Source organism: Typopeltis vanoorti, chromosome 19 (genome assembly GCF_054136105.1).
Source record: "Typopeltis vanoorti isolate ZY-2024b chromosome 19, IOZ_Tvanoo_1.0, whole genome shotgun sequence".
NCBI classification, from domain to species: Eukaryota; Metazoa; Arthropoda; class Arachnida; order Uropygi; family Thelyphonidae; genus Typopeltis; species Typopeltis vanoorti.
Window position 1 is genome coordinate 67,054,535 of NC_143567.1, and position 12,722 is coordinate 67,067,256.

The 12,722-nt window shown below is 35.5% G+C and overlaps 1 protein-coding gene across 3 annotated transcripts in view; it reads right to left on the reverse strand.

Moving 5' to 3' along the window:
- The window catches only part of Eaf6 (chromatin modification-related protein EAF6/MEAF6), a 140,607-nt gene that overhangs the window by 82,292 nt on the left and 45,593 nt on the right, over positions 1-12,722 (reverse strand). For all 3 annotated transcript variants that reach the window (XM_090409513.1, XM_090409512.1, XM_090409511.1), the window contains exon 5: positions 8,658-8,907. In XM_090409513.1, the coding sequence (XP_090265639.1) occupies positions 8,658-8,907 (250 nt within the window). The remainder of the gene's footprint in view (positions 1-8,657; positions 8,908-12,722) is intronic.

Here is a 12,722-nt window from a genome sequence, read left to right on the forward strand (position 1 = left end):
AATAAATAAAAAATTACAAAAATATATATAATTGATAAAAATAGGAAAAAAAAATCCTCAGCCCACTCACGGTACGATAGTGTACTAGAGGTTTACAAAACCTTTAGCGGATGGGAGCATGATAAAAATCAGCAGGATAGTTTGTTTTTCGGGAAGAAAATCTGTCATATCTATATGATATTCACCAACTTTACCTTCAATTCAAAAAGTCCTTATAAGTTCATGTCCTAGATTACAGAACATTTTGTTCTGCAATGTCTGGTACCTCTGAAAGAGCAACAATGATTTCTAGAATAACTACAACATGTCAGTAACTCAAAATGCTCCCTACATTCCAAGTTTCTAAACCAACTGAAATTCAGATGAGTAAGAATACAGAACTTATGCTTTGTATTACATTTTAGGATCTGTGTATTTTCTATTAAAGATTTTAGTTTCAAAGGAGATTCTCCCATATTGAGAGAGGAAGTTCATCAGCTTTCTGTTTTGGAAGTGGTTTCCTAATTACAAAGAGGAATGGATCGCTGAATCCAGAATTTTTTTTGTTATTACATCTGTACACATTAAAATGTATAGATTATTCACAATTTTCACTTATGATTTTAGGTGCTTAAAGGCCAAAGCTGTATAACTGAGAGGAGACCTCTGCATAGCCTTTAAAGGAATACGGAGAACTGACAGGGCTTCTGACCTAATGTCCAATCCTCACCTTCTCGTGGTGCACCGTTAGGTATCTACCTGGATACTGAACGAATGAGGATGGGATGACAATTTGGGATTTAGCTGACCAAATTGTAATCTTATTGGATTAAACCACAAATAAAATGGCACAACATGACAGAATTTCAAGCCGCCTGGGGCGTCACCTGATTAAACAAGGCCACTGTTGTTTTCACCAGAGAACCAGGGTGAACAGCGAAAAGTCAGCTACTGGAACAAATCCTGACACACACACACATCCCAACTCAACAACGCTAGAGTGCAAGATCAATACTATCAACATAAGAAGCTTGAATGGCAAAGAAATGGATAAGTAACAGATCAACATAATAGTGAAAACAAATAAAAAGACAAACTGGTGAGATCTTTCTAAGCAATAAATACAAACTGCTATATTCAGGCAATAACCATCAGAGAAAAGAAGGAGTAGCTAGTGTAATCAACACTTAATATGAAGCTTATCTTCTTGAATGGCAGGCGATATCAAGCAGAGCGATGTGGGCAAATATCAGAATGAGGAACCGGACAATCAGATTTATTTGTGCCTATGGTCCCACAGAAGGTTCTACCAAAGTAGACGTGGAGGAATTTTTTGAGGCTTTAGAGAAAGCAACTGACACAATGAAAAAGGAAAAGTTGGTCCTTGTTGAGGGATCTAAATAACAGAGTAGGAAATTATTGGGAGATATACAAAAATATTTCGGGAAAATTTGGAAAAAAGAGCAAAGCTAATAATAATGACAAATACCTGTTGGATTTCTGCTCAGGACATGGACTGGTTATTACCAACACAATGTTCCAACATAAAAATATGCACAAATTTACATGGAGAGAAGAGACAAGTAATAAGAAAAGTCTCACTGACTATGTTATTGTTGATAGTGATGTTTTCTTTCTTGTGCAGGACACCAGAGTGTACAGAGAATTTGAAATTGGAAGTGATCACCATTTAGTCTTGAGCAGGATAAAATTGAATTTCATATTGAAAAGGAGAACACGTAAGAGAGTTTTAAAGCAAATAAAAGTTGAGCAGCTTTCAGATGTAAACTGTAGACTAAAATACACAAACATGATATTGAAGAAAATATTAAAGAGCTTGAGAACAGGAACCAAACCTTGGAGATTCAGTGGCAAGCCCTGAAGAAAACACTGATTGATTCAGCCAGAGAGGCATGTGGTGAAGTTGTCTGTACAGATAGAAAAATCAGAACTCCACGGTGGACACAAGAAGTTAAAGAGGCAGTGAAAGAAAAGAAGATAGTATATCAAAAGTTCCTGGTGAATAAGTCAGCTTGTGCTCTTATAGAATACAGAGACAAATGTAAGAAAGCTAAATAATGCATAAAACTAGTTAAACAAAGTCATGGACAACTTTGGTAAGCAAAAAGAAAATAAATATCAGGAAGATGGAAAAATATTCTGGAGTTCTATTCTTGAGAGACACTTGTGACATTAAATTAATTATAAACACATTAACACACGAACATTTTAATGTTTGCGAAATATTTCAGCCTGAAACTAACAAACTATCCTCAGTGGCTTGATAGGAACAGTTTTTTACAAGGTGGGATAAAAACAACTGATCATTCAAAAGTAGAACGAGCCACGTGATGTTACATTGCTAAGCATTAAAAATTTCATCAGAATCATGAATAAATTATAGGTATTAATTCACAATTTCATATAACAATCTTAATTTATAAATTCAATTAAAGATAACACTAATGTAAAAATTAAATGTCTCAATTTAAAAAAAATATATTTTATTTTTATTTTTTTTTAGTATGTTATCCGGATTAAACTTTCCCATATTTTTGACAAGGATATAAAGTCATTTCGATTCAAGTTAGGGTGTTGAAGTAAGGCCTCAGCACTCTCTTTGAACAGGTGTTCGAATTTATAGTGACATCTGTGTAGAAGGCGAGTCTTGGACCAGAGAATGTTGTGGCTTGTCTTTATCCCACGTTGCACCCATCCAGACTTATCGGATTTGTTATGAAGAATGTATGATTGATGTTCTTGTATTCTTTTTTCTATAGAGCGTCCGGTTTGTCGTACGACAGATTGCAGTTACAAGGAACTTGATATATACACCAGAGAGAGATAGAGTTGAGCATTTATCTTTAGAAGCAGAGAAATAGGTGGATATTTTATTAGTAGAGATATAAGTGGCTGTTAAATCATATTTCTTCAGAATTCTTGCAATTGGTTCTGAAATCCAGGAAATATATGGAATTGGAACTTGACATATTGATTCTTTGTTGTTGTAGATTGGACTGTAGGAATCGAACAGATGTTGTGTAGTTTTTTTGGAGAAGCCATTTAATTTCATGTGATGTTTGATAGTTAAACGTTTTTTTTTTTGTAATTCATGGGGAGTTGAGCAATTAATTCTAGTTGTTCGAATTAAACATTTTATGATTCCTGTTTTTTGATGAGGATGATGGGCAGATTGTTTGAGAATGTAACGTCCAGTAAAAGTGGGGTTTCTGTAAACTGTTGTTGTCAGAATATCTGAAGGTGAGCAGATGAGGAGGATGTCTAAAAAGGATAGCTTGTCTTTTTCAATGTCCATGGTAAACTTAATACGAGGATGTAAGGAATTGATTTTTGCTAAAAAAAGGAAGGTAAGGAATCTCTGTTGTGAGGCCACACTGAAAAGATGCCTATATATCTCACCCAAAAGGTTGGTTGAGGGAATATAGATGAAAGCAGGACGTCTTCTAGATGTTCCAAATAAAAGTTGGCTAAAGCAGGTGAAAGTGGACTTCCCATGGCCGTTCCTTCCACTTGGTTGTAGAATTTGTTCTGACACAAGAAATATCCAGAGTGCATCACAAAATCAAATAATTTTATGATATCTCGTGGGAAGATGTCAGCAAGTAATTGTAAAGTCTCTTTGAGAGGTACATTAGTATATAGAGATTATTTTTGGTAAGTGCTACATTCCTTAAGAAGCAATAGTCACCTTGTTATCACTAAAGCAGACAAAGGAAAAGCGACAGTAATTATGGATTCTTCAAACTAGAGAAGAAATATTTCTCTTTTACTTTGAGATCGCTAAACATACCAAAAACTTGATCACGAATCCACTAACAGGCAATGGTCAACTATGTCAACACTCAAAAATATGTCTCTCCCTGGTGTATATCAAGTTCCTTGTAACTGCAATCTGTCATACTTTGGACAAACCAGAAGCTCTATAGAAAAAAAAATACAAAAACATCAATCATACATTCTTCAACAAATCCAATGTCTGGATTGGAGCAGCACTGGATAGAGACAAGCCACAATGTTCGCTTGTACAAGACTTGCCTTCTACATAGATGTTGCTATAAATTTGAACGCCTATTCAAATATGCCTTACTTCAACGCCCTAACTTGAATTGAAATGACTGTATATCCTTGTCAAATATGTGGGAAAGTTTAATCAGGATAACATACTAAAAAAAAAAAAATATTTTTTGATGAAATTTACCTCTCTTTAATGGTTAGCAATGTGACATCGTGTGGCTCGTTCCACTTTTGAATGATCAATTGTTTGTATTCCACCTTGTAAAAAACTGTTCCTATCAAGCCACTGAGGATAGTCTGTTAGTTTCAGACTGAAATATTTGGCAAACATTAAAATATTCTTGTGTTAATGTGTTTATATTTCTTAATATTCTGGAGGTAGTTGAAGAAGCTCAGAAATGAGAAAAAAGTGCTGTAAAAGTCAGAGATGATAAAGGTAACATGAAAACTGGAGAAAAAGATATCCTTAATGTATGGAGTAATTACTTTGAAGAATTGTTAAATGAAACAGTGACAGCACAGCAGTAAGAACACTCAACAAGTATGCAATGGAATACATATCCATACTTAAAATTGAAAAAGCTGTCAGAGGTCTAAAATGTGGAAAGGCAGCAGGAGTAGATATTCAACCAGAAATGCTCAAGCATGGAGGTATAAAAGTCTTGCAGTGGCTGCACTGCATAGTTCAGAAGGCCTGGAAGAAGGATGAATTCCAGATGATTGGAGTGGAGCTCTCATAGTATCCATATGCAAAAAGGGAAATAAAACCGAATGTGAGAATTACAGAGGTATTTCCCTACGAGTGTTCCTGGTAAAATTTATGCAAGTATACGTGAGAAACGGTTGAGACGGATTGTGGAAGGGAAGCTTGGTGAAGAACGAGATGGATTCAGGCCAAACAGAGGCTGTCAGGATTAGATTTTCACTTCAAGAGAAATAGTTGAGAAATCGTGGGAATATAATGATTAATACTTTGAAGGCTAAAGTATTATATTTGATAATATAATAGTGACTAGTCTAAAGAATAATGATTTTAAAACGTGACTGTAGAAAAGAAGAAATGTGAAATGTTTGACAACAAATATCTGTATTTAAGTTTTGTAGATCCGTAAAAGGCATATGACAAGGTGCCAAGAGAAAGCTATTCAAAAAGCTAGTTATATGGTGTCAATGGGTCCCTCAATGAATACACCAAGATAAAACTGAACTCCCCTGTTCCTGATACTTCTAGCATTTGTGTACAGTACACACAAGTTCCTTTCATGCTTTTTTTTTTTTTTTATACTTGCATCTGTAGTCTGCATGACAAGTCAGAAAACTTTCAGATCTTTAAACATACCTGATGAATCTTCAGATCCCATGGAGGTGCCCATATAATAATAATAATAATCTAATGCTTCACTAATACAAGATATCCTTGTACATGCTTAACAAGTTCGAACTGGACAAACATCAATTACCCTTTCATCATAACCACCATCCACGATTAAACATATTCTTAACACTAATGTAATTGCACAGTTAGCCACTCTTATACATATTCTTCTCGTTCCTTCCACTGTGATCTAGTTACCTGTTTCTCCGTATTAGATTTCATACCAATAAAACTTTTTTTTTTTCAGACTTTTAATACCAAATGCATTCAAGTGCAGGCCATTTCTTATCAAAATTTATTCTCCCCTCACACTCACTCCACACATCCAACAAAATATGGTAGTAAGAATAGTTGCTAGCTAACTTTGAAGGCTGAAGTATTAATCATTAGGTTTGATAATATAATAGTGACTAGTGTAAAGAATAATGATTTTAAAACATGATTGTAGAAAAGAAGAAATGTGAAATGTTTGACAACTCTGGAAACACTTAAATTCCATGCCAGAAGAAATGTTGAAAAAAATAAATGAAGTCTTTAATCTGTAGTCCAAACATGGACTTAAGTGATGATATTGTAATAGGCAAAAACTCATCTATTACAAAGTTCATTAGTTCACTCCCAGTTTCTTTCAGCATGATGGTTATTCTTTCAAGATACTTGTGCCATAGAGCTACTATTAATTATTTACACAAAATCACAAGTAATACTATTTATTTAGATTAAGCTAAATATTGCGGCCTGAAAATTACAGGCCATCTTCGGTGGCAATGACAGTTCACTAGAAGGTAGAACGACAACAATGGATTGATTTAAAACACAAAGCATCATATGATGTTATACATACAACACCATTATGGTATAACTGAGGAAACGTAGGTTAACTATTAAAAATATTGATGTGCTAATCTGATAAGATTTTCCCATATTTCCCATATTTCAGATAGGCAGTTGTTCTGATTCAAGTTTGGGCAGTGAAGCAAGGCCTCAGCACTCTCTTTAACACCCTACCCCCCATCCGGCCATGACGTCTGGCTAAATCTGGATATGATTCTGTAACACCCGTTGAATAACATGGATAAAAAGTGCAATTTGGTCTCACTATTTCAACCACCTCGACCAGCAGGTAGGTTAAATGCTCAAATTTGTAACAACAATGATGGAGTGAGTGAGTTTCAGACCAAAGAATATTGTGGTCAGTGTCTATTCCATGTTGAGCTAAGCCAGATTTATCTGATTTCCTGTAGTAAACATAAGATTGATGTTCTTGTATTCTCTTTTCTATTGAGCATCTAGTTTGTCCAAAGTAGGATAGAAGGCAATCACAAAGAACTTAGTATACACCAAGGAGAGACATAGGTTTAACTTTTGAAAGGGGGGGGGGGGGCAAGCTGATAATTTATTGATAGGCATAAAAGTAGCCACTAAATTGTATTTCTTCTGGAAATCTGTTCTGAGATACTTGAAATGTATGGGATTGGATCTCGATGTACTGTTTCCCTGTTATTTAAGTTAGGCTTGTAGGAGTCAAACAGATGTGGTGTAGTCCTTTCTGAGAAGCCATTTAATTTCATATATCATTTGATGTTTAAGAGTTCTTCCTGTAATTGATGCAGAATAGAACAAATAGTGTTAGTATGTTGAAATAAAGTTTTTATAATTCCTGTCTTTTGAGAATGGTAGTGAGCGAATTGCTGAAGAATGTAGAATCCAGCGAAAGTAGGTTTTCAATACGCTGATGTAGTTAATTCACTTGATGGTGAATGGATGAGAAGAATATCTAGAAAGGATAATTTGATGTCTTACAATTTCCATAGTGAATTTAATACACGTTTCACTTTCAGTTAATGGGTATTCTGAGATTTTAACTACCCAATTATCTGCAACAGAATTCCAAATAATTGGGTAGTTAATTTTCTCCATCAATGAGCTGTTGTGAAACATGACTGGAGCACCACAATCAGTCAAATCACAGCTTAGTGCAACAGTAGAGGTCAGATTATCTCGGAATGCACAGTTCACTGCACGCTGTCATGGATGAATACAGAAACAGAAGACCATCCTAGATCCCAATGCTGTCAGCTAAGAACAGGAAGATGCAGCTTCAGTGGGCACATGATCAACAGAGGATAGCTGATGACTGGAAAAATGTCAGTTGGTCTGATGAGTCTCAGTTTGAACCATGTAGCAATAATGAGGCCACAGACATTTCCTGCCAAGTAGCAACAGCTCAGAGTGGTTGTGGGGGATGTAATAGTGTGGGGAATGTTTTCTTGGCATATGCTAGGTCCACTGATACCAGCTAAGCACTGTCTGAATACCACGGCCTAACTTAGCATTGTCACTGATCATGTTTGTCCATTCATTGCAGCAATTTACCCACTATCAAATAGTACTTCCAGCAAGACGATGCGCCATGCCACAAAGTACAGAGCATGTTGAAGTGATTTCAGGAACACAACAGCCAGTTTCCTTTATTTCAGTGGCCAGCTCAGTTCCCAGAGCTAAAACCCAATGGAGCATCTCTGGAATGAGGTAAAACCAGCATTCACAGCATCCCAGCTACCATCCCAGATATGTAGTAGTTGAATCAATGCCACAGAGAATACAGGCTGTTCTTAAGGCAAAATGGGGGGGAGTGGGTGTTAAATTCATTATTAAAGTTGCTCCTAATAAAGTAGCCGGTCAGTACATGTCTCATGTGTTAATTACTTTCTGAAGCATTGGAATCTGACAACGTAACCTTTAACTTGGGATTTGATTTCTATCTAACTTATTCAAAAATAAAGCACCTGAAAATATGGAATGTACCATGTCATGAATTTTTAACATTACTGATTTAAGTTATAATAATTTTTAAATTTTTGTGACTTCTTTATTTTTGACTCATTTATTGAAGGAAACTTAAATTTAGTTATTCATTGCAAATGTTACTTTTATCTTGCTTTCTTTTCCTAATTTTTTAATGATAAACTAGAATTATGGAGTATTCTTTATTCATAAATTCAAGCTTTAATATTTTCAGTTATCACTGTTTACAATATCTCTCTAATAATCCAACTTTTGAATAAGCTGTTTAACATTACTGTAATCAATTCAAAAATTAACATTAATGAGTTTAAATAATCATATCAGACAATGCTTTAAGTATACTGCCTGTCACACTAGACCAGTATGTTTTTGTGAAATGCAAATATTATTCAAATGTCTAGAAATATTTCCCTCTTCCTTTTTATATTTGTAGAACTTGAAAATTAACTTGTTAATTTACCTGTGCCTTGTTTTTTTTGCTGCTTTCTTAACTCTTTCCCTCTGAATTGTTTTTGGAACTTTTGCTTGTTGACTATTTGGAGTATTCTGGGGTGACTGGTTTCCATTTACAGTTGATGACGATGAACTACTACTACTACTACTAGATACTGTGGAATTTGATGTTGCACTACCAGCAGCTACTTCTGGTACAGGTCCATTCTCTTCGCTACCACTGTTGGCATTCTGAGAATCTGATTCACTGTTGTGCTCTAAATAAGCATAAAAAAAATAAGCACAAATCCTTCAAATATATCATTACAAAAAATTAAAACAGGGAGGAAAAGTTGCATTCCATAACCGGAATGTACTTCAAAGACATTTTTACTGCACAATACATAATTACTTTTGATTTTAACATTAATTTCAAGATTAAAATATGACAGCCATTGATGATTTTGTTAAAAAGTTACTCTTAATAAATTGTTGACTAAGAAGCTGTTCATCATGCTAATCACAGATTACCAGAGAGAAATCTTCACTCACATGAATGCTGATAAATCCAAATTCAGTATATAAAAATGAATTATGAGCAGGGCTTAAATATTAGCTATTATTCATATTATAACTTATTTCAATAGTATTGGCTCACAACATCATATAAGAACAATGTAATTTATTAAACTGCTGCTATTTTACTGGCAGGGTGCTTAAGGATCAAATCTGTATAACTGAAAGGAGACCTCCACATAAAGGAATGCAGAGAACTGATCAGGGCTTCTGACCTAATGTCCATCCTCACCTTCTCGTGGTGTACCCTGTTAGGTATCTACCTGGATACTGAATGAACGAGGATAGGCTGGCAATTTGGGATTTAGACCACCAAATTGTATTCTTACTGGCTGAAACCAAAATAAAAAATGGTGGTACAATATGACAGAATTTCATGCCAGCTGGGACGTTATCCGGTTAAACAAGGCCCCCATTGTTTTCGCCAGGGAACAAGGATGAACAGTGAAAAGTCAGCTACTGGAACAAATCCTAAAGCACACCCCAACTCAACATCACCAGATTTCAAGATTGGTACTATCAACATAAGAAGCCTGAATGGCAAAGAAATGGAACTAGCTGAGAAATTGGATAAGTACCAGATCGACATAATAAGGGTGACTGAAACAAGAAAGACAAAAACTGTTGATATTTTTCTGAGCAATAAATACAAAATGTTATAGTCAGGCAATGACAATCAAGGAAAAGAAGGAGTAGCCATAGTATAACACTAAATACGAGGCTAATCTTCTTAAATGGTAGGCAGTCTCAAGTAGTCCATTTTAGACAAATTACAGACTCTATAATCGTGTTATAAATAACTATTTTAATTTCCCGACACTTCGACCTTCATATTAAGGTCATCATCTGGAGTATACACACATATATATATATATATATATATATATATATATATATATATATACAGGGTGATTATAAAATAACGTCAAGTGTTCAGAGCCCTCTAGCGAGTAATGTATTGCAAGAAACACACCAATATTCGGTAGATGTACACAGTGGAACATGGGAATTCGATTTAACGAAAAAAAAAGTACCAAAAGTCACCAACAGGGAAAATTTTGGCGCTGTTTGTCGAGTAAAATGCATTAATTTGCATTATTGCATTTCTTGTGAGCGATCATGCAATAAAAGGAAAGCCTGTGAGATTTATCATTCATAGACGAACTGCTTTTCAATGCCTCTTACCTTATGTGAGTGTGCTTTGTTAGTCAAACTTTATTATCAGCGGAACAATAATGGCAGTGCTTGTCTTCGTGATTTTCGGCATATGAAAAATTTATGAAAAGGACTGATTAGCATAACAAACTTATGAAAACTGATTCGGTGATTTGAAACTACTGGAACTTTGGCAGTGCAGGTAGGCAGGGGGACACAAACCAATCAATCGCCAACAAGTTGAACAAGTTGCAACTGCTATTGTGGAACAGGAGATGATGAATGTGCGGGGTACCAGCAGTGCACAAGCAATATCCCGGCAAACGGATATCGCATACACAACGGTGTGGAAAATCCTACATCAGATGTTGAAGTTTTACTCCTATAAAATCAGTCATGTTCAAGAATTGCGCCATGGTGATGCAACCACACGAATCGACTTTGAGATTCTTAGTGCGCATGGAAGTGGCAGATTTTATGGAGTGACGAAGTGCACTTTTATTTGAACGGCGATATTAACACATGCAACTGTCGCGTTTGGCTGCAACTAATCCACACGTGTCTGCAGAAGCCTATCCACTCGCCCAAAGTCACAGTGTGGTGCAGATTTACAGCATTTTTATCATCAGTCCATACTTTTACGAGGAAAATCACCAAAATGGACCAGTGACCTGTTCCGTCAATGCTAACAGGTATGCCAATATGCTACAGAACTTTGTGGTTCCACAACTGCAGCAAAGAGGATGTCTCAATTCGACCATCTTCATGCAGGATGGTGCACCACCCCACATCGGACTTCAGGTACAGCGCATTTTGCAACAACATTTCTCTGACAGAAGAATCATTAGTCGTGCATTTCCCATGCCATGGCCACCAAGATCACCTGATCTCAATCCTTGTGACTTTTGGCTGTGGGGATTTCTTAAAAGCATTGTGTATCAAGGACACGTACCCGATATTCCAACTTTGAAAGATCGAATAACGTTACACGTGAGACAAATCAATTCCGATATGTTGCGAGCCACTGTGCAAAATGTTGTGCACCGTATGCAGTTCCTGGAACATCAGAATGGTGGTCATATTGAACCTCATTTGTAATTAACAATAAATGTCATGAAATTGATGTGTGCTGTCTCTCATTTGCCATTTAGTCATTCATTAGTCACACCTACTAAGATTAATTTGGCAGTGCCAAAATTTCCCCTGTTGACGACTTTTGGTACTTTTTTTTTTCTTTAAATCGAATCCCCATGTTCCACTATGTACGTCTACCGAATATTGGTGTGTTTCGTCCAATACATTACTCGCTAGAGGGCTCTGAACACTTGACGTTATTTTATAATCACCCTCTATATACATACAGAGACAAGTTGAATTACATTTCACACAATATGCTAAAGAGACAATGATTTGATCAATCATTATTCTAATGGCATGACCTCCAATGAAAATAGAATATAAAAAAAAAAATTAATAAATTAATTAAAAAAACTACATCAAAGCTATGCTCTATTTAAGATAACATCAGAGAACCATTCTTTAACAGTTTTCTTCAGTAACAATGATGTCCTAATTTAACATGACAATTTTTATATTAGATTTAAGATTCTGGATTACCTATGGTCCTATTTAGAGTTAACTCTTAGGGAGAAAGGTTAAGTGGGTAGAATATCTGCTTCCATATTCTTGGGATTTTTAGACTTGTTAAAATTAGGATGTTGATAAGAATCTCACAGACATCTTTAAATTTACGTTCATAGCATGTTTTGGTGTGATGTAAACAACTGGTGCTTTTCCAGTCAATTCTATGTAAAGTGTTCAGGGCATAATCAGAAAGGCCAGCTTCACCATAGTTATTATATTTAATGTTCCTTTTTGTCTGATAGGAATTGTGCGTCCTGTTTCCCTATAAGGCAGATAACAGGTGCAATAAATACGGTATACTCCAGGGTGGGCCAGCAGAGGGAGTGTGTCTTTGGATGAGTTGAGTAATCTCTTTAATTTTGCAGGAGGTTTGAAGGTGGCTTTAAAGTTGTATTTCTGTAGTATTCTGTTTATTTTATCTGATGTCCCGTTAATGTATGGAATGGTTACAGTTGTAGTCTAATTTATCTTTATTTTTAAGTGCGGTCGTCTTTTAGAAATTTTGATAGTATTTTGGCTGTAACCATTTTAGTAGAGTGATGTGGACAAATATCAGAATGGGGAAGAAGCTCAGAAATGGAGGAAAGAGTGCTGTAAAAGGAATTAGGTGACATGAAAACTGGAGAAAAAGATATCCTTGAAGTATGGAGTAATTACTTTGAAAAATTGCTAAATGAAACAAGCAGTGATGACAGCACAGTGGTAAAAAACACTGCCC